The sequence below is a fragment of the Lingula anatina genome, chromosome 5 (assembly GCF_051362555.1).
Source record: "Lingula anatina isolate TDL-2025a chromosome 5, LinAna3.0, whole genome shotgun sequence".
In the NCBI taxonomy this organism is placed as follows: Eukaryota; Metazoa; Brachiopoda; class Lingulata; order Lingulida; family Lingulidae; genus Lingula; species Lingula anatina.
Window position 1 is genome coordinate 13124835 of NC_141771.1, and position 25989 is coordinate 13150823.

Sequence of the window (25989 nt, forward strand, 5' to 3'; positions counted from 1 at the left end):
GGAGCGATTGCGTCAGGCTATTATCCAATAATGATCTCAGATATTAGATTAGTATGCACCAGGCAGGTATTTATAGTGCAGAGGATGATCCGATTAAGAATCCCGCTCTTCAAGGTATAAAAAGGTTGGAGGATATGAGGCACCCAATGGGGGCCAGGTGGGGGTGGAGTGGTCTAGCGGTGAGCAAAGTTTCTACGTGCCCCCCCCCCCTCTCGATTGTTTTGGATATACCTGTATATGCACCTCTTGTCTACCCTCTACCATGGTGGCAGATTATATAGAGAAAGACGGAAAAATCCAGAGCCACACAGAGCCAAATGACTGTCTATTTATCTAGAGACATATCTGTGAATATCTGTGGAAAATCAATCTGACGCCCTGGTAAAGGGGTACCCTTTGTCCCTCAAAATAAGACAGCAACAAAACACTGTCCCCATCCTGTCATAAACTAAAATTGTCTTCGTATAGTAGTTTTTATTTGCCGAGGCATTGTGCCCCTCTCCCAAACCCCACACGCACAAAAATGTGCCCACATTGGCAAGTTAATTTACCAAAACTGAAGACCAAGCTAATTCCATCGAGCCAGCCTCAGGTGGTAATTGGTTCTTGGAACTTAAATGGGATACATCTTGTGATATCATTTGTCTTGGGATCACTTTACATAGGTCAATTATCCAATAATGATCTCCGACAACAGTTTAACATTCGCCTGACATGTATGCGTAAATAGTGTTAGAGACACGATCCTGCTTTTGTTTTAGTCCTCGACAAGTTATGGCCTTCTTATTATTATCACATTTCACTTTTTTTCATATTTTTATTTCAGACAGATATTTTCATGAAAGGTTAAGAACCAATATTATTTGTGAGGGATTTGGCCGGTCTGATGGCCCTCTCTTAGGCCACATGAGCAACATCTTGACAAATGCATTCAGCAACACGTGGCAGATTACTGCAAATTGCTATTTAGTATGCTAATGGGACTTGAAGCGTAATGCTCCGGATTCTATTTCTTCCGATTAAATCTCTTGTTAATGTTCGGTGGACTGGGGCGAGGACATACTAAATGATAAATGCACACGTTTTGCTTCGCACAAATATATTATACATTGTGCTATTTAAAACTAATAGAACGTTCATGCATTTAGGCAACAATTAAAAAAGCGACAGGTTTTTATCGGCATCAATGAGCGCAATAAATTTAATATTAAAAAAGTGCCGAGTGAATACACAGCGTCACAGCGAAGGTGGTGGTGGGTTTCTGTAGATTATAATCAAAACAAGAAATGTGTCGATATCCTATTAAAATTTTATTTTCTAGTAAGTTTAAAATCTCCATCTTTATTGCTTACATGCACCGTTCTTACAATACTTCACGATGACCAGCATTCAATAAAACTATGAGTTTGATCTTTTTGGAAGTCTCATTGCACTGAAAGTTGAATTAAGAACTTTTGACAACATATAAAACAATCTGAAAGCACCGTCGTCTACAGTCGTCGCCTACGTGAATATCTTGCGAAAAACGGACGAGGCGTGGCAAATGACCTATAGATGTCACCAGCAGCAATATATCACTGTTGTTCATTTTTTTAGTCTTTTTCTATGGTATAATTTAAATGGTATAATTTGACTTCGTCTTTGTTCACCAGCGGGTGAAATTTTACAAGACACCCGACTTATAATTGAATGTAAAAGACAATGTATCGGTGTGGTTTGTGAACATATCCATTAAAAAAAATTAAAAATAATAAATAAAAACACAAATAAATAATAATGGATTTCAACAAGTGTGACCAGGATAAAACAATATGCAGATAATATTCATGCAATAGTCATCGACTGGCAGTAACACTACCAGGTAAACTCTCTCTAAGTTATTTTAGACTTGAAACAAAGCACCTATGAAATGTAAGATTTAGTGGTTTTCTACACAGTATTGTATCTTCTCATCATTTCATGACATATGTTATCTCAGATCTAAACAATATAGTAAGTAATCTGACTGAGTCCTTTATATGTACTGGGCTGCTCTCTTTGTTGTCAGCTGGCAGCTTGTTTTTTCTTTTTTATCATGTCACTGATGTATTTGACTCTGGCAACACAGTCATCCTGAAAAGTAAAGAAAATTAAATGAATCTGTGATAGTGTGTGATTGAATTCACTATATAGATTTTTGAAAATGACTAAATATTATGGAACTAAATGTTACTGTTACAGCAGCAATTCACTCAAAGAACATGATAAAGCACTATTTTTCATAACCATCATTTTCTTACTAGAATAAAATTTAAAAACAACAACAACAACATCAAAATGACTCTGAGACAATAATAAATAAATAAATAAATAAATAAGCACATAACTATGTACCATTCAAAGGATCATAAACTTGTACAAGCATTGGAAAAAAAAGCAACTGAAATCTCAAAATGCCATACATACCTTATCTTTATCTGGCACATGCTCGGCTATTTTCTCCCATCTCTCTGCTGTTCCTCTAGGATACTGCGCCAGTGCCCACTCCAACACTTTCTGCTGTGTCTGGCTCCAAAACTGAACTGATTCCTTTTGGCTCCCATCACCCGCTTGGGTGGGAACATTTTGATCAGATTTTAAATTTTCCTTCTCGGTTTCATTTTTAGTTTTTTGACTGGGTTCAACTTCAGAAATAAGCAACGTCCTTTCTGAAGATTTTGTTTGTTTATTTCTGCGTCGCACTTTGTTTGTTTCAGCTGACACACCGTCGTCTGCTTCCTGCCGTCTGCTAATGGTTGTGTCACTGATGACTGCATGCTTTCTGCTCCCTATGACACTGCTGTCATCTGGTGGGCAAAAATGAAAGAATCTATCAGTTTTATTTCCAATCAAATCAATAACAATTACAGCAAACTTAATGCATCATATTAGCAGTGATTTTTTTTACCCTAGCATGAAAAGCTATATCAAGCAAACATTTCTTTGTCCTAGTTTAGAAAATAATTAGATTAATCAAGTTTGACTATGTATTTTCTTTCTTTCAAAAATGGATTTTAAAATATAGTAAACAAAAATGCCAAAAGTCAATTAAAATATTTTCTTTTAAATCAACCAAAAAAAATTATGCCAAAATAGAAATTACAGATTTATGAAAACATAAAGAAATATAAAATGAAACCTCACCTACTAAGGCAGACCCTGCCAAAGACTGAGTATTAAGCTGTTTAGCCTTGCTGATTACATCAGGAGTGGAACGTCCAACAAACTCGGCTATTTTCTCCCACCTCTCCTGTGTCCCGCTGGGGAACTTGGACACAGCTTTGGCCAGAATGGACAGGTCATCTGCTGTCCACTCACCAGTCTATGGAGAGAGAAATAATAAAAATAACTGTCATTATAGAGAAAATTTAATGAATCTTATGTGCCAAAATGGCTTAAATATATGTAATACAAACATAGATATGTAAGAATGTGACAGTAGGCTACAACACAAAACACTAAGCTACAACTGTGCATAATAACCATATAATTACAAATTATCTCATTTAACTTTCCTTTTAGAAGTAAGACTTATTTGGTAAATTAAAAAATAATGGTGATACAACTGACTCGATGTAGTTATATTGCGAGACTGAAAATCCCGAAATCAGGCATAATCTTGAAAACTTTCACCCATGGAGAAGGTCCATAGGCTGAGAAAAATGTTTGGATTTGTACTGTAGGGGCAGTACTTGAAGACCTATACAATGTTTGATACTCCTCTAGGTTGAAGAAAAAATAACTACAGATACTTCTGATTGACTGGAAGAAAGGGATATGGTAACATTTCATAAAGATCCCCCTCAAGTTACATCAGATATTGAAGTCACGTAGGTTTTTTTTTAAATCCTAGCACTGTGGTCTGTGAGGTAGGTTTTTTATTGTTTCGTCTGTAATGATGGTGAAATGTAAATTGTTTTTTAAAAAGCCTAAACATGCTCCATGCGTTCTATCTATGAAACGTGGCATTCCAACCCTTCATTAAAGGACCTTGATCTCATAACATTACATCACAACAAAAAGTGAGTAATGCAATCAGAGCTCTTTCAAATTGATGAAGCCACAAAATTTTACAGCTGCTAGGTTGAAAAACACAATCATTTAGTCTATACAAAAAAATGAAAAAAAAAAAAAAATAAAAATAAAATACCCAGCCTAATACAGTACTTAGAATACCTTTAAATTAGAATTCTTCTTCTCTTCTGTTTTGTCTTCTCCAGTGCTATTCACACCATATACAACAGGAACAGTGTCAGTCTCGGGAGCCGTGTACTCTGGCAGTTCTATCTTTTGGCGCTTCTTTGGTTTTCTTGTTGGTTCTACATAAATATAAAGGCAGTTTTTAAAATTCAATCATGTTGAATGCAGTAAGTCAAGCATCGTTATATAGGAAATTAGACCTTTTGGTACTTTTCACAAGACCTAACCCAATCTTTATTTCATTTTCTATTTCTTTATTGATTTATTTGTTCAAGGTTAAAACACAATTACTTGTTCCACCAATCCTTAATTAACTTATTTATTCCTTCTTTCTTTCTTTTTTTCTTTCAGTCTATTATCTTTCTTTTTGCCTGGTAGGGGAAAGCGTAATTATTTGATCTTTTTTAACTGTGAATTTCACTGATACTGTTTAGTCATAATATCTTAAAATTAGAAAATTCCTTTTGAGTGGTAGCAACAAAATTAAAAATCAGGCTACTCTTTAGTGCTATCCTATGCAGCATAAGCACCACAATTGCCATATAGAAATCTAATTTTTGTGATTATAAAATAACCTATCTGAAAGTTTGATAGTTTTTGCCCATTGAAAAATGAAAGTAACTACCGTACCCGCAGCTTTCATTTCCTCCTCCTCTTCTCTCTCTTTCTCCTTTGCCCTCTCCATGGCCTGGCGCTCTTCCCACTTCTCCTTGATAAGACAAACCAGCTGGGGACTGGCAATAACTGTTTTGACACACACCACTGGAAACCTAAACATATGCAAAGCATTCTGCAGCATTATCTCAACTGTCACCACATGGCAGTCAATGAAAAGCAGAAGCAGGGCCTGTTAAAAGGGCTGTGGCCAGCAGTTTAAAAGGGAGGGTTCTGTTTCTGGATAGGGAGGTGGATCATTCACCCCTTTACTTGATGCAACTTGAGAAATTGCATAAAACCCGAGTAGATCTTATTTTGAATCGAACTGGATCATTTCAGCATAAAGGGTGGTTTTTTCAGTTGATAAAAACTGATAAAAGTCACAATGAATGAGACCTTGGTGTTGTTGTTGGTGGGTTATAACATGTCATGAATTTCCAATCTCATCAAGTATCAAATATATTAATCATTATTTCCATTATTATTATTATCGATTTATCAGTTCAAGACATATACTATACTATTATAATATGCATTAGTAATACCTTAATATAAATAAATCCTGCAGTTTGGGTCTGGGTATAGACTCCAGCTCCTCTTGTATCATTTGATCCACAGCATCAAGCTCACTTTCAGCTTTTAATCTGGCCTTTTTGCCTCTCTTTTCTTTCTTGAATCTTGATGTCAAAACTTCTTCCTTGAATAGTCATTTCAATATACAATTCATTAAATGTAGCAGAGATTGAGCATCATAGTTTCATATACAATTAAAATAAATTGACAGAAAGCAAAAGTCAATATACACAAGTTGCGACATTCTTGTCATACAACAATGATGTCATCTGATTAATAATACGTTACTTTTACTTTACTCTGTTTGATAAAAATATCATTTAGTAGTCATTGTTACATAGATTTACGATGACTATTCCCAGATATAAGAAGGGCATTTAGACAGTATAAATGAAAATGTTTTTTTTTTTAAATTTTCGTCTGCTTTTTTTTTTTTCTGCATGCCAATCCAAACACTTCTCCTATCAAACCTTATTGGACAGAATATAACTTCTCATACTAACCACTTCAAATTTCTTCTCCAGGTACACAGCCCAGGAGACTAAGAACTGACCGATGGTGAAAATAACCAGAAGAAGGACAGTCATTTCAGCCAGTCCCATCTTACGGACTTTCCTGTAGTAATAAACTGGCATCCTCCAATCTGGTAGTCCATTAACCAGAACTTCATCATACCTATAAATAAATAAATAAATAAATAAATAAATAAATAAATAAATAAATAAATAAAACTGATTGGTGTCATTTTTCATGAGCTTAACCTGATTGTGGTAAATTTATACAAATCATCAAAAAAAACTTTCTAAGCTGATATTTCTCTACTAGTTTTTATTTAAAATCTGTATGTACTTAATGTTTCGACTTACTTCTTTCTTTTCTCCTCATCTTTAAGGATTTCGTAAACAGAAACCAGCTGGAATTTGAAAATGAATAAATAAATTAATAAATGAGGAACCCATAGTATGATAAAAATATCAGTGACTCGTTTTCCAACACTTCAAAAGTTCAAGAACCCATGCTTGGTTACAACTACTTCACATTTCCAAACTTTTTACTCATTCCTTTACATATTTCAAGATTTACCTTTTATGATTTAATTAGTCACAGAAATAAAGTTATAGCATGAAGCATCTCTGAATTAACATTAATTATTGAAATTATTTCTAGAAAATTGTTTTTGAATATTACAAACTTATTTTGTTAAATTATAATAATAAACGCCATAACATAACATAAAGAAAGTATAACCATAACAATTACATTTTTTAGGCAAGTTCAAGTAAAATAAAATCCCACTGCAATCCACACTAAATGTATATAGCTGAAATAAGGAGGGAGAGAAGGGGAGCTGAAAACGTTTATATTTTACCATGAAATCATTGTGCACCTAGATCATTTTTTAACCCAAAAATACCTTTTTTACTGGCAAAAAGGGAAGATGGAATCCTGTTGACTATAGGCCTGATGTGCCAGTCACTATGAAAACCACACACTACTTTAAATTACCTGTCTAAACTTGATCTCAGCATCATCTTCTTTATTCCTATCAGGATGGAGAGTAAGGGATAACCTTCTGTAAGCTCTTCTTATGTCACCTGCTGTAGCAGTCTAAAAAATCAGTGAATGAAAGATAAAAAAAAATGTATTCATTGTGTGGAAAAAGTGTTTACATAGATCTGTATAATGTGCAAAAAAAAAAGCACAGTCTGTCACAAAATCACAGATTTTACACCCTCTGGACCGTTTGCTTCCTTACGTTAGTTAGCACAGCTGGTACAAACGTACGGTATATTAGAAATTGTAAACATGAATTTCATGCTACTCAGCCTTTTCACAACTGATCACACTCAACAATTTAACACAATGATACCAAGGAAATGATATTTTGTATAAACCCTTCAACGCCCGTTGTAATTTTGACAGCAAATATTAAATAATAATTGTGTTTAACAAACTACCAGTGATACTGTATGTTTAAGCAAACTACTAGTATATTTGTTTTCGAAATCTATAGAAGCAGAAAACATTCGAAAATTGTAAGATCCTCTCAATTAAAAACGTGATAATATAATAATGTTGATATTCTAATCATACATGCACTGGCCAGAACGTCAAATACATCTTTAACTAATTTAGTTATAGGAATTTAGCGTTTTACATGTACTTTTTGTCTTTTAGTTTGACACATCTAACACATTAGATCATACTGTACCTGGTCTACACCAAGGAGTTCATAGAAATTTTCATTCACTTCTTCAACTGCGTCAAAAACCTCTAAATCTTCATTGTCCCAAGCAATAACATATGACAAACAGAGTAAAACCAAGAAAATAACACAGATGTAGCGTTTGACGTGGGTTCTGCCGGCCATAATGTATTTCCGCGTGATATTTTGTCTTAATCTAATTTAAACGAAATATATATCTGTATGAAATGCATATTACTACAGTGTCCCTATGTTGTTATTTTGCATACTATTGTTTGATATTTTGGAAATTTATCTGTGAATAGCTACTCTACTTGTTTTTTGATAAGTAAAAAATTACGTTGATGTTTCAACTTTACGGTGCGCAGTGGTTTGTTTTCTCAATGCGCATGTGCAGTGACCTGAAAATGCACAGAGGAGATTTTGTTTGTGAGAGGCGGGATGTGATTATAGCTGGAATTTGACCAACATGAAGGAGATGGTTGGTGGTTGCTGTGTTTGTTCAGACGAGCACGGATGGGCAGACAATCCCCTGGTTTATTGCGACGGTCATGGGTGCAATGTAGCCGTTCATCAAGGTAGTTTTCGATCGGTTTAAATTGTCCCATTTTCCTGTTTGTCGGCGCTTACGGCGTTACGCACATGTTCCTCTGCCAAATCAAGAAGTTTACTTAGTTTTATCTTACCTGGGCTATTGTTATTCAGCAAAATAAATAAAAAAAGTATTTGTGATGTATATGTTATTTGGCCAAAGAGACGAAATGATCGATGATCTTGGAGATCAAGGATAGTTTAAAGAAACTGAATGAATGAAAGGAAAAACGTGGTCACTTGTTTTGATTGTGTACAATGCGTAGAGTCAGTGAATTTGCATATAAACAGTCTATATTCTCAGGTGTTTGTATGCTCTTTTGTTTTTTTTTTTTACCCAGCATGTTATGGTATCGTACATGTTCCCACTGGACCATGGTTTTGTCGAAAATGTGAATCGCAAGAAAGGGCAGCAAAAGTGGTAAGTCCTTTATTTTAACAAAATCCCCCCCCCCCCCCCCCCACACACACACACACACAATCTTAGAAGGGAATTGCACATGCATCACTGGCAGCTAAGAAATGCCATAGTAGTAGATGCCAAATAAGTTGTTTTGCACAGTTATGTAGCAAGAAAGAAAATCAGGTATTTTTAACTTGCAATTTCACCCAGGGTTTCACGTCATACATTTATTTGGGCAGATGTGTTAGATTCTTTGAGTAAAGAATCATTTTTCTGCTATCTTGAGTTTCACTTGCTCTGCCATGAAATTAAGGCTGAATGGAAATCAGCCCAGACAGCTTAAATTGTAATATCAAGTGTAATTTTGTAACATTGGGGAAGAGGGGCCACAATTACTAACCGACTAGCAAATCTACTGTGCAACAAATAAAAGCTGAAAATTTATCCACATTTTGTTGTTATTTTCTATGTAGTGTTGTGAAATATCAAGTTATTGCACAACAGCACAAATTCAACATTTAGAAAACCATTGGAAATCTAGATCTCTCAGCTGGGAAAGGGGGAGGGGGTGCTTTTTAAGCCAGTTCATTCAAACCCATAGTCTATACAAGAGGTTCGCAGGGACACACTAATATATATTCAGTGATAAATCTTGTCCTTTTGGTTTTATTGTATGTTAATGGCACTCTTCACCCCAGATAACATTACACATCTGTCAGTATTGATCCATGTGACCTTATTTCACCCACAGAGGGCAGCACTATACAGTGTTGTGCAGGAATTCTACAGATAGGGCTGCTTCACCAATGTCAATCGGGTTTCAGTGTCACTTTTGATTTCTGTTTCAGCGCTGTGAGCTGTGTCCTCAGAGAGAAGGTGCATTGAAAAGAACTGACAATAATGGTGAGTGAAAGACAAGTACATTTTTGAAAAGCACTTTTCCACCTGTTTTCCACCAGGCACAGGAGAGAATGCAAAATGAAAATGAAAAATAATATTGATAAACAAATAAAAAGATAACTTGCTTTAAATTGTTACCTATTTCATTAATTAACTTGGGAATCGAAAAATTATTGAGAAATATATGTACGCATTGTTTGTACTTTATAAGAATCAATAATAATAATAATAGATAAACAAATAGTGTCCTAGTCAGTAATTCAGTAATTGTGTTTTATGAGAATTAACTATAATACTAAAAGATGAACAAATAATTTTCTTTATTTCAATAAAAAAGAAACTCTGTGACATAAGAGTAATACATTTTATGCCTATGACAAGCTTCTGATATATTCAGTTTTGTAGTAAGTTTATTGAGCAAACAGTCTTATTGTTAAACCTCTGAAGTTCCCTTACAAAACAAAACAAAAATAATAATAATAATAATAATGATAATAAAATAAAGAATAACAAGATATTTTAGCAAAGATTTTTAAAATTTTGTCATAATATATTTCAGGTTGGGCCCATGTTGTATGCGCTCTATATATTCCTGAAGTACGTTTTGGAAATGTGACCACTATGGAGCCAATAATACTGAAGTTTGTCCCTCATGAGAGATACACCAGGGTAAGAGAGAGAGAGAGAGAGAGAGATGGGAGGGAGGAGGGTTCTACTTATATGTCTGTTAGAGATATGCCTGGATAAGAGAGAGAGAGAGAGAGGGGGGGAGACGGATTCTACTTATATATCAATGAGGGATATACCAGGGTTAGAGAAATAGAGACTGGATGGGGAGGGAGGGGGAGTCTACATATATATATATATATCTATAAGAGATTTACCAGTCTGAAAGTGAAAAAGAGGGAAAGAAGTAAGACTGGAGGGCATATGGGTAACATTTTGTTAATTTGTATTACATTATAATGACTGGCAGTGGTTTATACTTTGGAATGACAGAAGATTTTTAGACGACTTTTGCTAGAAGAACAAGTAGGCTGAAAGTGTTTGACACAATTTCTGACTGTTTACCAAAAAAAAAAGGGGGGGAGGGAGATAAAAACTCCACAAATCCACGAGTCTGTTGCCTCTGATGGATGGCTTAAATCACTGACTAAAGCAAAAGTTATATAATATTTTCTATTTGAATGCTAAAGTTGAAATGAGATTCTCTAATATATTTAGACATGTTACATCTGTGAGGAGCAGAACCAGGCTTCTAAAGGCAGTGTTGGAGGCTGCATGCAGTGTAATAAGGCTGGCTGTAAGATGTACTTCCATGTCACCTGGTAAGTGATTGATAGCCACAGAAACCAGGGGATGAGGGGTACCCTCTAAGTATGCCCCTTTGACCCCCCCCAACCAGGTGCTTACACACACACACACACACACACACACACACTATGGAGGTGCAAGCTGCAAAAAGATGTCCTTTATCAACCGCATGAAAGCCTCACTAGTTAGGAGGTCTCTTTAAGCTCTGCTTGTCACTTGTTGTATGTGTTATTTATTATAATTATTTTATTTATTGTACCACCAGCGTAGGCGCTGGCGGTACACATGGTTTTAGTCCCGACCCGTATGTTCCGCCGGCTCCTGCGGCTCCTGCGGCTCCCCACACACACACACACACTATGGAGGTGCAAGCTGCAAAAAGATGTCCTTTATCAACCGCATGAAAGCCTCACTAGTTAGGAGGTCTCTTTAAGCTCTGCTTGTCACTTGTTGTATGTGTTATTTATTATAATTATTTTATTTATTGTACCACCAGCGTAGGCGCTGGCGGTACACATGGTTTTAGTCCCGACCCGTATGTTCCGCCGGCTCCTGCGGCTCCGCCGGCTCCTGCGGCTCCTGCGGCTCCGCCGCCAAGTCACCGTTACCGCTTCTCCTCCTAGACGGTAAGGGCCTCCATACCCATCTCTTGGATTTAGGTCACCTATAATCTCAACTCGTTCCACGTAAAATTTGGGCTTTGTCGGTATTGGGGTCTAGGTGTGGCACTCATTGCAATGCACCCTTGTCCAAAAATGGCAAAATTAAATGCTAATTATCTCCCCTACAGAAGGAATTATGGGAAAAATTTCTACAGACAGCTTTCCAAAAGTCATATGTCTAGATTTCAAATATGCCCTTGGATTTGACCTTTGACCTTTATTTTAAGGTCAAACGGGCCAAAATTTTCAAAAAAACAAAATTTTTGCCGAAAAAAAAATTATTTGCGGTCTTATTCAGACACCACACAGACTTAACTAATAATATTAATGGAAAGTGTTACCCTTCAGGTCATCTTTCATCTCCGTGAATTTGGGGTCAATCGGTGCATTTTCACGGGAGTAGCGGCCATAAGATATCGAAACTGAAAACTGTCTCTAATTCGGGAACCGTTAATGCTAGACACCCATTCTTTTTTGCATTTTGTAGAGCATGTAAAGCCCAACACTGGTGGTGGTCTCCGTTTTTTTGTATTCCATACGGTTTTCGAGTTACGCTGTATCAAAAAGTACATATTGGTGGTGAAAGCAAAATGTGCAGTACGGTAATGGATAATAAATTTTGAACTCCGGAAAAATAAAACATAAGGCTTGGCAAAGCAGACAACTTGTGGTCAAAAATTACATTATTTCATCAAATTTGAACATCTGGAACTTCAGAGCACCTCCCATTTCAAGAATTTTGACCAAAATGACCTTTTCTTTATTTTAATTAATTTTTTTGTAGGAAATTTATGGCACATTATGGTAACTCCAAAATTATAACATTTAGTCCCTTATATCTCCAAAACTGGCAGAGATAGGTCCATAGTTTCTATTGAACTTGAATAGGAAGTCATACACTGGCAATCTAAATGTGACCTTAAAATTGACCTTTGACCTACTTTTCACCATGAACTGAACTTTGCAAATTTTGCTTCCTTTTTATCTCCAAAACTGGCAGAGATAGGTCCATAGTTTCTATTGAACTTGAATAGGAAGTCATATACTGGCAATCTAAATGTGACCTTAAAATTGACCTTTGACCTACTTTTCACCATGAACTGAACTTTGCAAATTTTGCTTCCCTTTTATCTCCAAAACTGGCAGAGATATGTCCATAGTTACTATTGAAGTTGAATAGGAAGTCATATACTGGCAATCTAAATGTGACCTTAAAATTGACCTTTGACCTACTTTTCACCATGAACTGAACTTTGCAAATTTTGCTTCCCTTTTATCTCCAAAACTGGCAGAGATAGGTCCATAGTTACTATTGAACTTGAATAGGAAGTCATATACTGGCAATCTAAATGTGACCTTAAAATTGACCTTTGACCTACTTTTCACCATGAACTGAACTTTGCAAATTTTGCTTCCTTTTATCTCCAAAACTGGCAGAGATAGGTCCATAGTTTCTATTGAACTTGAATAGGAAGTCATATACTGGCAATCTAAATGTGACCTTAAAATTGACCTTTGACCTACTTTTCACCATGAACTGAACTTTGAAAATTTTGCTTCCCTTTTATCTCCAAAACTGGCAGAGATAGGTCCATAGTTACTATTGAAGTTGAATAGGAAGTCATATACTGGCAATCTAAATGTGACCTTAAAATTGACCTTTGACCTACTTTTCACCATGAACTGAACTTTGCATAGTTTGCTTCCCCTTTATCTCCAAAACTGGCAGAGATAGGTTCATAGTTACTATTGAACGTGAATAGGAAGTCATATACTGGCAATCTAAGTGTGACCTTGAAATTGACCTTTGACCTACTTATTATCATGAACTGAACTCTGCTAATATCTTTCTCTTTTAACTCCAAACCTGGCAGAGATAGGCCCATAGTTACTATTGAAGTTGAATAGGAAGTCATATACTGGCAATTTACTGTGACCTTGGAATTGACCTTTGACCTACCTTGCGATGAACTTAACTTTGATTGTACCATTTTTAGTAATATATATATATTTTTTGCATATTTTGAAAATTCTTGTTGATTGCATTTTTACAGCTTGTCAAGCACAAGACTGGTGGCTATGTTCCTTATTTTGTATATGTGGGGGTCTATATGAATGCGCTTGCTCCAGCTGGTGGTACAATATTCGGAGGCGGTATCGCCTCTCTGATCCTCTAGTTTATTTTATTTTTGCCTTGGTTAATGCTGTGTTGTTCTCATTCTCAGTGCCCAGTCTCAAGGCTTGCTGTGTGAAGAAGCAGGCAACTACAACGATAATGTCAAATATTGTGGATATTGTGCTTATCACTACAAGAAACTGGTAAGGGGGCATTGTGGTAAATTTATACCTGCATTTGTACAAAGGGTATTGTTATTCCACACTTATTAAAACTTTATGATGTATAAATATAGGTAATTCTGTATAATGGACAACTCCTTTAAAATTCGCGTGTCTGTTTTTGCATTACAATTTTGCTTGTAAATGGACTGTTTTATGCATTGCAGAACAAGGACAGTCATGTGAAAGTGATCCCACCATATCGTCCAATCAGAGGAGCTAGTGTGACGCCAGATGTCACACCAGAGAAGACGGATGCTGGGAAACAAAGGGTTAGTAGACGAGCTATATAATATTAAATATCTGCATGTCTTTTTTTGTTTGTCTGAGTAATGTGTGGTACTTTACTTCTGTGTGGTTGGCATTTTTTTCTGCCTAGTACTTGTTTGCATGGTTGTATAGGGTACCATACAAACATTATTTTATATTTTAGAGCAAAGATGCATTTTGATAAAAATGCTATCCTTTTACCAGTGTGAACATTTTTGCTAGACAGTATAGCTTGTATGAAGCTGAAAGATACATGATTTTTTTTTTAATTTGTGGCCATTGTATAAACGAAAGAAGAATCTAGTTAAATAATTTGCATTTCAAAGTGGAGTGACAAAGAATCCTTGTTCTAGAAGCTGCATTAAACGATGCATTTCTTTTTCAGAACAAGGACAGCAAGTCCAAACAGACCCACACTTCATCTTCTTCCACAATTACATCTTTAGCAGCAACCAAATTTACGACTGCCAATTTTACCGAAACCTCTGTAGTTCCTACAACAACAGCAATACCGTCATCAGCAGACAATGTTACAGTTGATAGAATGAAAGTGGAAAACATAAAAAACACATCCAATTCAAATTTTTCTGATTCTGAGGCTAGTAACCATGGCAACTCTGAGCAGAGCAAGGTGTCGTCTGCTTCATCAGTGACCCAGAATTCCACTGTGGGGTCTCCCAGTTTTCAGTCAGAATTTAATAAGCAGTTTGAATGTTTTGTGCAAAGTAAAGTGAAGACGGCAAACAATTCTGTGACTTCTGCATCAGTGACGACAACAGCATCGTTGACTGTAGTTACGCCAACAGCAGCATCAGCAAACACTGTGGCCCCACTGAATGTAACCGTGGATACAGGACCTCCAACTGTTGTCACGGCAACAGTAGTGTCACCCACCGCTACTGTTTCCCCACACATTGTATTATCTGGAAAGAGAAGCAGGTAACTTCTTGTCTGGTGGAAAATCATCTGGCTGAGTAGTAATATAAAGTTCTTATAATTAAATTAAAACTCTGAATTCTAAACTGTTTTACTGAAGGCTACCCCCCCCCCCCCCCCCCCCCATCCATCCAGAACAAAGGGTTAGGCAGATGCACTGAAGTAGCCTCCAGAAATATTGTGACTCTTTCAGATTAAAAGGTTTGCTAAAATATGAAAATGCTTTTCTTCATTAAACCTTGTTTTGAATATTACAATATTTGTTCATGATATCTTGGATAACGTCTGTAATTCTGAAAGGTATATTTCTTGAATTGGGCACATTTATCACTTATTTATTGATATAGTCATTCATTCATTCATTTCAACTTTTTTCTTTAATCAGGGGGGAAGGAGAAGAGAAGGAAAAGAAAAAGAACAAGAAATCAAAGCAGCATCCAGATTCCCAGTTACCCCTACAGCAGCAGCCTAAAACTAAGACTGTCAAGGAGATGCTGGCTGCAGGGAAGAAACAAGGACGGAAGGGGAAAAATAACAGGTGATAGAAAATGAAATGTTAATCCATAATCCATTTGAAACCAATAGGTGGCAGCATATGTTGATTTGGCATAAAAGATTTTGCCTTTGCTGCTCTTTTGAAACGAGGATTTGTTGTGTAATGTGCTTGGAATGCAAGGTTGGCATTATTAGAATTGAGGTGTTGAAAAGGTTGACTTTATAATAATAATATGTATTTATTTGCAACTTTAAAAAGTTGGATTTTACAATAAAAGCAAATAGTCGTGTGAGATGCACAATCTTAAAATATACTTGTAAGTGTTAAAATGATTCGATACACATTAAAAATTCATAAAAAACTCAGTTCTTAAAATTTGATAAAGCCCATGGGATAAAAGTTTTTGATGATCATACAGTCCTCAATTTTGGCACAGTGTACTTATAAACCTGGCGCAAAGTGTAGGAACTTTCATTTATCTCTGGTAGCAAATGATGGATTTTGTGTCCTTCAGAGTACTAGTACATGTTATGCAATAATGTTTTCGATAGTTCATCTCTTCTACAAGCAAGAGTGATAAGTTTACATGTTTCAAGTGCCCCATCGTAGGACAGCTCTGGGAATATAATCTTACATGCTCTAATCTGGAAGTCAATTTTATCAATTTGTTGTTGTGTAAGACCTGGGTGCCACACCTGACATGCATATTCTAATGTAGGTCTGATTACTGATGTATAAAAGTTTATAAAGTATTATATGTACTTTTTTCGGTTGCTTAATGCTTATTTATATTATTTATTGATTTATTAAATTGTACCTTTTGTCTTAAGCCTGTTGGAATCATTGGACAGTTGTTAAACAATATTTCTGTCATGGCAGCTAGTGGTATAAAAATTTATGCACTTGCATAACAGATTTTTGGACATTCAGTCAATTATCTTAAAGTTTAGAAAATGTGTTAACTTGATTTTGTATCCTTACAGCAAGCAGACTGGGTCTTCTGGTGGTCTTTTGAGTCCAGACTCTTTACAGTCCTCAGGTCAGTTACCAGTACCCTTACCGTTTTTACTCAGAAACCTTTGAGTCTATCACATGAATACTGAAACTCTATTGCAAGTCCATTGCTATAAAGTAATTTTTCAGGAGTTTGGAAAGTTTGTAATTAATGGTGACCAAAGATCATTAACAGTATAACTTTGGTGGTGTATGTGCATATTTATTATTTTTTTACAGATATTATTTTATTCCTATCTAAGGCAGTTTTTATGTGACCTACAGGTCAACTGTCATGACAAGAACTAATTTAGTGACTGTAGGTACACAGGATATAACAAGAGAAAAAATAAAGATATCACTGTTGACTATTGAATTTCTTTCTTAGAATTCATCATCAAGCAACAAATTGGATTTAAAAAGGCTGTGAGAAGGATTTAAATAGTAATACAAACTTGATATTCTCTATTGCACTTGTCTTTTTATTGCAGGGACTGTGGGAGGTTTTATCAGCCATCCTACCTCTGAGATTGTTTTAAATGGTGGTCCTTATATCTCGCCTCCTAAACCGAAGAGTTCCAGCAGCTCTCCAAGAGGATCTGAGCACAGTCCAAAGTAAGCACTCTATGGACAGAACAAAAGTTATTAGGCAAAGGCAATTTATGAGAAGTTGTCTCCTTTTGAGTTTTTAACCACAATTGTCTGTATTAATTCCTGATAAGATTGCAGGATTTTGTATGAAATGTTTAGATATTGTTGGTGTTTTTGAAAATAGTTTTACCTGTTTGCATCCCACTGTGAAAAATTATTACAGCAACATCACAAATGATGTTTAATGTTCGGAATCTATAGTTCCAGTTTTCCTAAAACTATGGAGGAGCTGCTAGAGCGGCAGTGGGAGCAGGGCTCCACATTTCTCATTGACCAAGGACAGCATTTTGATAGTAAGTACTATGTCACATGCAAATGCCTGCTTTCAGACATTTGATGAGAATAATTTTCATTTTAAGAGGTGTAAAATTAGTTTGATATAACAGTGAAGTATACTCGTTAAACTTTATGTAAGTTCCTTTTTATTTTGCTGTAATCCTTTTGTATAGCAGTGTTGGGAACATGCTTTATGCAAGTGTAGCATAATTTCTCCATAGATATTGTAAGATAAGTTTTGTCTGCATTTTAGTTTCAAAAATGATTTAGCTTATAATTGTTATTATTATTATTAGTTTTAATTTTTAACAATGAAATTTTCACATTTAAACGGACACATGCTTTAGTTGTTAGTCCAATTTATGGTAAATGTACATGATGTCGTTGTGTGTCATACAGTAATCAATGTGTTAGATGGGTTCCTCCAAAAGTTTCCCCACTCCCTGGTTGAGACACAACTAACACATCCCCCTGTTCTTAACCTTCCAGTTGCCTCGCTCTTAAGCTGCCTGAACCAGCTCCGCCAGGAAAACATGCGCCTGGAAAACCACATCCGTAGCCTGGCCAGTCGACGCGATCATCTTCTGGCGATCAACGCTCGTCTGTCCCTCTCTCTGTCACTCCCAAACACGCCCAATGCTAACAGTGCCACTGGTCAACCAGGTCAGCAAGCTGGACATGGGGTTGGTGAGAGCGTCAGCCCACAAGCGTCTCGGAGTCCACGGGTGAATAATGTGATACCAACCGCTGGAGAGACTGGTTCCTTGACACTGCAGGTAAGGGTTTGTACATAGCACTGTGAAAAATACTACATTATAACTAACCATCATTTTAGACTTGTTAGAATAGTTTTGGGGTTAGTCAGTTAATAAATATTCACCACATTAAATGAAGATTGGAGTGGGAAGATGTTAAATTTGTCTTTCTCTTATTTTTATCTTATTATTATATTAAGTCAACATCAGTGATATTTTATAGCTTAAATTGAAAATCTTATCCCAGTACCAAAATTATCAAAACAAATTAAACAAAAACTGAATGATAAGTGTATGTTGTTAGATGTTTTCTAGGGTAACAGTAAGAACATTCTATGATTCTTTTCTTCAGAACTCTGATACAGGTCACTCCAACCATGGTCAGTCTTTGTCCAGGAGTCCAGGGAGGTCCAACAACACCACGCCCCTCAATTCAGTCCATGGCGGTCACACTGGTCAGTCTTATAGTCCAGCAGGTGGGTGGATAGTTTAAACAGAGACAGATTCAGAAATATTTTCTGACAGTCTTTCAAATTATTTTTGTTGATTCGTCTACCATTTTTGACAGTCTTCCAACAAGAAAAAAATTAGATGCTTGTCAACTTAAATTTGAAAAAATTTTGACTGTCTACCGGAACACCCAGACGACTGCTTTCATCTGCCCTTGGGTTTAAACCCCAAGAAAAGATTGTCCAAGTGACAGCTGGACGGGTTTGTGGGGAAAGGTCTGAACCTTATCTTAGCCCAACTCTTTTTCTGTCTTGAAATTTGATTACTTGTAAGCCATGTAACAAAAAATGAATAAATCAGTGAGGAGATGTTTTCAACTTTCAGCCAATTTCCAACTTTTTGGGAGCCAAAAATACCATTGGACTATTTTGCCCCTGAACCCCATGCCATATTTTCTGTCTTTTTCTCTAAATGATGACTTGATGAAAAAAAAGGTCTGTTCATTTTTATCTGACAGTGTGTGATTTATAGTTATTGGCAAAATTGAAAAAAAAGGGAAAATTATGATGGTAAATGACTTCATTTTGGTTCACGTCATGAGATGGTGATTTCTCTATGTAGGTTCAGGTAATAGCAAGAGCCCCAGAACCACCCCTGCTCCAGAGAGGGGGAGTCCGTATGCAGCAGCAGCATCATCTTTATCATCGTCTGTACCAGCAGCCACCTCCATAGCAGCACCAGTAACGGCACCGTCTGGGACGGTAGAATATAGGTCAGTAAGCTAGTCCTGAGGGAAAATAATTTTAAGATGGAATACTGTTCCGGGTTGAATAGTACTAGGACCAGTGGTATACATTACATCTCCCTCGTTCTCTCTCAGTATTTTATTTGCTTTTTTTTTTTAGATTTATTTTATTTATAAGTATTATTTATATATTGTATAAATTATAATTATTATCACTTTTTTTTTAGAAAACTGTTAATTTAGAGTAATCATGATAGAACCTCTTTGAACACTATATAAAATAATAATAAAAACTTAAAGCAAGCCAACAAAAATTTTAAATGTTAAAGCAGGACATGTTATTTTGCCCCATTTTGTACAGACCGACAGCAACCGTGTCCATGCCAACTGCATCTATGGCAACAGTTTCCATGCCGATATCTACGGCAAAGAGTGCAAACCCAGGTGCTGCCATAACAACAGGGGGTGGAAGTGTGATACCAGGAGGTTTCCTGGATACTGCAAGATCCACTGGAACTCTGAGTACCACTCAGCTAGCTGGCATGACATCCCAGCAGTACTATCTGGACTTGTTACAGCAGCAGAGGTCGCTGCAGGCACACTCACTGGTGAGTCTGATTGCGTTTATTGTTCCTTGATGGATTGTGCTTTGTTTTTCTTGGGTTGGCTTTTCCATTCAGTGGGGATCAACTGAGGTGGCCTAAAGGGCAGGGATTCAGCACTGTGTGGCATCATACCATATGGGAGGAAAAAATGTGCTGAATCCATATGAACCTAATGGGTGAACCTTTTTTACTGGGAATGTTGAAATAGAAAGAAATGCAAGATTGATACAAATCATGGTGAGTTTGTACTGTTGTGCAGTAGCCGTTTTTTTTTTTTTTTTTTAATTTCACTCTCCTTTAAACCCTGGGAAACGTTGATTTGGAATTAAGTATGAAGACTGAATCGTGGGTTTTCGTGGGTGATCTCCATTGCAAGACAATGTTCTCATCTTGACATCTGAGGCAAAATGGTCACTTGCTTCAGTTGTGTTAGTTGTGATTGACAGAACTGAACTGATTTTATCTACTTTATTATTTATTTATAATAAATTATTATTTTTTCTTTGTTGCCATTTGTGATACCAGTGTTACAAGCACCCTTTTGTATTTATTTGTTTATTTATTTATTTATTTATTTATTTATTTATTTATTTATTAAGTGTTTTAAGAAAATGTTTACTATTGAGAAGCATTCATCATATTTCAGGAACTGAACCACCAGTTACTTTATCCCATTCCTCACCCAGGCGCTTTCATTCCTACGCCCTCTATGTTACAGACCAGTCGGCCAGCGTCAACTCCAATTCTAGGAGGCGGAAAAATAACGGTATCCAAGCAAGAGCCACAGCCAAAGAATGCGTAGTAATTGCAGAGCTCTGAATGTTGGGTATAGGATATATCATTTTATTGGTACTGTTCTTTTTTCCATTGGAACAAAGTTACAATTTGATTCTGTTTGAGTCAGTTTATTAAAGAGTTCAAAGGTATGATTTCTCAAGCGTTTTTTGTTTAAGTTTTTAACTTGGGTACTGGTGTTAAGATGACACTATTTCTTATATTATTATAATTATTCAGAAAAGAAATTCAGTTAAATTGGGAATTGTTATATTGTAACACTAACAGGATCATTATGATAGAATGTGGTTCTCTATTTTTACCAGAATTATATCAAAATATTCCTAATTTACTTTAGGGTCAACTTTTAATTACTATAATTATTCTTTACATTTATTTTCTACAAGCTCACTAAAACTTATTTTTATTATAAGTTTCATAATTTTAGTGAAAAAAAGTTATATACAAACAGTTGTTGTGAATGTTTAATACCTGGAATTTCTGGCCAAGTCTAAGCGGCAGAAGTATCATGTTTATTTTTTTCATAGTGATTGATCTGTGGTATTTTATTGTTTAGTCTTCCAAATTTCATTCATATTGGCCTGTGCTAGTATTAATTTTTTTTTTTTTTTTTTTTTTTTTTTTTTTTGAGGGGGGAGGCTATTAATTATTTTTTCCTGCTACAAATGCATTTGATGACAAAGCAAATTTGTAGTGAATTTGTATAACCATTCAATTTGGCTTATGCCAAGTAAAATAAGAGTTGTCTTTGGAGAGGAGTAAAAGATGAGTCTGGGTATCTTTGTGTTAAAACTTCATCAAAGGATGATCAGTTAGGATAAGAAAGATTCTAGTGAAGCAGGAATTTATTTATTTTTTATTTATTTATTTATTTATTTATTTATTTACGAAGCACACGGCCAAAGTTCATTGTTCCACAATTACTAACGCTGCAAGAAGAAACTACAGGAGTTATCATGAATAATAAAATGTAACCAATTTTTTCTCTCTTTGATGGAAATAAGGGTTGAGGAAAGCAAATGTTGCATATGTAACTAGCTGCTTTTTTATACAAAAATATACCATTATTGCTGACAATATTTGTAAATGTTAAATCCAGCTTTGAACTTTTGACAGGAGTCATTTTTGCCACATTTTTCACAGCAAGTTTGGATAAAAACTACGGGTACTGTAAAAAAATGAAAACGTGTATCAACATATATATTTTTGTCACATAGGGATATATATGTAATCAGCAGTACTAATAGCACCATGCCTAAGCTTTACACGCGGTCGAGCCATCTGGAGATGCGAAACCGAGAGGAAGTTATGATATTTAGAGCGCTTTCCGAACAGCAGACTAACAGGTCCGCGGATCAAATTTGGCGACCCACTAAAGAGCTTGCCGCTTAATACACGATCAGATACTGAATAGATTATGGGGATGACGCAACAAACATTCAAAGGGGGGGGGGGCATATTTGATACGCAGATCTGTTAGTTTGCTGTTCTGATTATATTAGATGCGAAACGATGGTTTCAGAAAGGGAATTTCTTGGCCTCGCTGACGTTGAATCTGTGGGCGTGGTTTCAAGAACGAGATTTTCGTTTCTCCTTTTCTCCAACATTAGCTCGTGGTGGAGCAGTTATAATATAATTATACATTACTGATGTTGATAGTCACTTGTGTTATTTAGTTATCAACATTATACAGAATGTGGCAAACGATACATTTATTCAGTGTTAATAGTGGCATGTGAATTGTTAAGTAAATCAATAATATTATTCTTATTATTGTTATTGTTGATGATGATGACGTAAAGTAAGAAGTAAAATCTTCAATCAACTAACTTTTTGCCATTTTTGTGTCAAGGCATTATGATGAAAGCAGTTATGTATATTTATTATTTGGATTTTTGTAATGGGTACAGGCCGATAGTAAACAATGTATGGTATTTTTAATGGGACGGCAGTTGGTGAACGTTAATGGCCTTTTATTTACAGAAAAATTTTTGTGTGTGTCTATTCAGTTTAATTAGTTTGCCACAGCCTCCCTTTTTTAATGAATGGTGGTTTTTCGCATAAAGATCTATTTCATGAAATGTGTAGAATTGATCCTAAACTAAGCCACAAAAAGACTTCCGTGTACGAGGAGGACGTTGCACTGGTGAATTCTCTAACAATTTTAGAAGAGCGGAACACGATAGCTTTTTAATAATGCACTAAAATGGTTGGATTATTGGTAGGTGTATATATGAATTGCCAGTCGTTGTATTTAGTTGCTGTATATTTTAATGTTAGATTTTAAAATATGTGTACATAATTATTACATGGATTCCACGTGGTTTTGTATTCAGGCGCTCACTCTGGGGCACGGTAATGTAGTACAAGTGTTTATTATTGAATAATTTGTTAATTATTGTATAATTGTATTCTAGTTATTCCTGAATTTATATTAAAGCATGCTTTTCAGAGTATCCGTCGTTTTTGTTTCCTCTTATTATTGTGCCACGTCTTGGATGTGCCTGATGTTCTCAGTTGCACCTTCGACTGGCTTTTTTCTCCGACTTTGCCTGATATAATTTTTTTCTTCGTACCTTTCACATAATTCATTGTACCACCAGCGTTAGCGCTGGCGGTACACATGGTTTTAGTCCCGTCCGGATCGTTCCGCCGGCTCCGCCGGCTCCGCCGGACGGCTACCGTTACCGCTTCTCCTCCTAGACGGTAAGGGCCCCTGTACCCATCTCTTTGATTTAGGTCACCTATAATCTCAACTCGTTCCACGTAAAATTTGGGCTTTGTCAGTTTTGGGGTCTAGGTGTGGCACTCATTACAATGCACCCTTGTCTAAAAATGGCAAAATTAAATGCTAATTATCTACCCTACGGAAGGAATTATGGGAAAAATTTCTACAGACGGCTTTCCAAAAGTCATATGTGTAGATTTCAAATATGCCCTTGGATTTGACCTTTGACCTTTATTTCAAGGTCAAACGGGCCAAAATTTTCAAAAAAATGAATTTTTTTACGAAAAAATAATTATTTGCCCTGTTATTCAGACACCACACAGACTTAACCAATAATATTATTGGAAAGTGAATTTGGGGTCAATCGGTGCATTTTCACGGGAGTAGCGGCCATAAGATACCGAAACTGAAAACTGTCTCTAATTCGGGAACCGTTAATGCTAGAGACCCATTCTTTTTTGCATTTTGTAGAGCATGTAAAGCCCAACACTGGAAGTGGTCTCGGTTTTTTTGTATTCCATACGATTTTCGAGTTACACTGTATCAAAAAGTACATATTGGTGGTGAAAGCAAAATGTGCAGTACGGTAATGGATAATAAATTTTGAACTCCGGAAAAATAAAACATAAGGCTTGGCAAAGCAGACAACTTGTGGTCAAAAATGACATTATTTCATCAAATTTGAACATCTGGAACTTCAGAGCACCTCCCATTTCAAGAATTTTGACCAAAATGACCTTTTCTTTATTTAAATTAATTTTTTCTGTACGAAATTTATGGCACATTATGGTAACTCCAAAATTATAACATTTAGTCCCTTATATCTCCAAAACTGGCAGAGATAGGTCCATAGTTACTATTGAAGTTGATTAGGAAGTCATATACTGGCAATCTAAATGTGACCTTAAAATTGACCTTTGACCTACTTTTCACCATGAACTGGACTTTGCAAATTTTGCTTCCCCTTTATCTCCAAAACTGGCAGAGATAGGTCCATATTTACTATTGAAGTTGAATAGGAAGTCATATACTGGCAATCTAAATGTGACCTCAAAATTGACCTTTGACCTACTTTTCACCATGAACTGAACTTTGCAAATTTTGGTTCCCTTTTATCTCCAAAACTGGCAGAGATAGGTCCATAGTTACTATTGAACTTGAATAGGAAGTCATATACTGGCAATCTAAATGTGACCTTGAAATTGACCTTTGACCTAATTTTTACCATGAACTGAACTTTGCAAATTTTGGTTCCCTTTTATTTCCAAAACTGGCAGAGATAGGTCCATAGTTACTATTGAAGTTGAATAGGAAGTCATATACTGGCAATCTAAATGTGACCTTGAAATTGACCTTTGACCTACTTTTCACCATGAACTGAACTTTGCAAATTTTGCTTCCCTTTTATCTCCAAAACTGGCAGAGATAGGTCCATAGTTACTATTGAAGTTGAATAGGAAGTCATATACTGGCAATCTTAATGTGACCTTAAAATTGACCTTTGACCTACTTTTCACCATGAACTGAACTTTGCAAATTTTGCTTCCCTTTTATCTCCAAAACTGGCAGAGATAGGTCCATAGTTACTATTGAAGTTGAATAGGAAGTCATATACTGGCAATCTAAATGTGACCCTGAAATTGACCTTTGACCTACTTTTCACCATGAACTGAACTTTGCAAATTTTGCTTCCCTTTTATCAACAAAACTGGCAGAGATAGGTCCATAGTTGCTATTGAACATGAATAGGAAGTCATATACTGGCAATCTAAATGTGACCTTGAAATTGACCTTTGACCTACTTTTCACCATGAAGTGAACTTTGCAAATTTTGGTTCCCTTTTATCTCCAAATCTGGCAGAGATAGATCCATAGTTACTATTGAAGTTGAATAAGAATTCATATACTGGCAATTTACTGTGACCTTGAAATTGACCTTTGACCTACCTTACGATGAACTTAACTTTGATTGTACCATTTTTAGTCATATATGTTTTTTGCATATTTTGAAAATTCTTGTTGATTGCATTTTTACAGCTTGTCAAGCACAAGACTGGTGGCTATGTCCCTTATTTTGTGTATGTGGGGGTTTATACGAATGCGCTTGCTCCAGCTGGTGGTACAATATTCGGAGGCGGTATCGCCTCTCTGATCCTCTAGTTTGCACTGTTTTTAAAAAGTGAAAAAAAAACATTGCTTTCAATAACTAAAAAAATCGTACCTGAATTTAAACAGATTTATTAGGTAGAACACCAGGGCCAGTTTCTGAATTTCATGGTGTGACATCTTCATTTCGTCATAAGCGTATGGACCCCGAATTTCAGGGAAATAAAGAAATTCACCTCCGCTTAGGAATCATTCTTCGCCAGTCACAAACTGCAAACTAAACTAGATATACAAAACTTCATCACGTTCCTTTATGATTGGA

General features: G+C 35.9%; 2 protein-coding genes across 3 annotated transcripts; one reads left to right on the forward strand and one right to left on the reverse strand.

The window, feature by feature from the left end:
• Positions 1-1291: 1291 nt before the first annotated feature.
• On the reverse strand, positions 1292-7850 carry LOC106164297 (dnaJ homolog subfamily C member 1). Its single transcript, XM_013542179.3, has 10 exons — positions 7661-7850; positions 6955-7056; positions 6315-6361; positions 5952-6123; positions 5421-5572; positions 4849-4988; positions 4195-4337; positions 3163-3340; positions 2446-2825; positions 1292-2112 (listed from the first exon to the last, which is right to left on the reverse strand). The coding sequence occupies exons 1-10, from the start codon at positions 7817-7819 to the stop codon at positions 2044-2046; spliced, it is 1542 nt and encodes a 513-aa protein (XP_013397633.1). The 5' UTR covers positions 7820-7850; the 3' UTR covers positions 1292-2043.
• Positions 7851-8036: 186 nt separating this feature from the next.
• On the forward strand, positions 8037-23289 carry LOC106164294 (uncharacterized). 2 transcript variants are annotated; one of them, XM_013542169.2, is made up of 17 exons: positions 8037-8232; positions 8587-8666; positions 9497-9551; positions 10108-10217; positions 10773-10876; positions 13750-13843; positions 14029-14133; positions 14517-15070; positions 15453-15605; positions 16547-16602; positions 17048-17171; positions 17409-17500; positions 17973-18259; positions 18591-18714; positions 19310-19460; positions 19795-20041; positions 20685-23289. In XM_013542169.2, the coding sequence occupies exons 1-17, from the start codon at positions 8124-8126 to the stop codon at positions 20838-20840; spliced, it is 2601 nt and encodes an 866-aa protein (XP_013397623.1). In that variant the 5' UTR covers positions 8037-8123; the 3' UTR covers positions 20841-23289. The 2 variants fall into 2 exon arrangements, with proteins under 2 accessions (XP_013397623.1, XP_086869124.1); XM_087012998.1 differs by having other exon boundaries at positions 20757-23289.
• Positions 23290-25989: the final 2700 nt, after the last annotated feature.

Coding starts and splice junctions, on each gene's coding strand:
- LOC106164297 (XM_013542179.3), bottom strand. CDS start 7,819: ATGGCCGGCAGAACCCACGTCAAACGCTACATCTGTGTTATTTTCTTG. Junction 6,362..6,954: donor CTGAGATCAAGTTTAGACAG/GTAATTTAAAGT, acceptor TTCAAATTCCAG/CTGGTTTCTGTTTACGAAAT. Junction 2,826..3,162: donor GGCAGGGTCTGCCTTAGTAG/GTGAGGTTTCAT, acceptor TTTGCCCACCAG/ATGACAGCAGTGTCATAGGG.
- LOC106164294 (XM_013542169.2), top strand. CDS start 8,124: ATGAAGGAGATGGTTGGTGGTTGCTGTGTTTGTTCAGACGAGCACGGA. Junction 13,844..14,028: donor CTTATCACTACAAGAAACTG/GTAAGGGGGCAT, acceptor TATGCATTGCAG/AACAAGGACAGTCATGTGAA. Junction 17,172..17,408: donor GGATCTGAGCACAGTCCAAA/GTAAGCACTCTA, acceptor CGGAATCTATAG/TTCCAGTTTTCCTAAAACTA.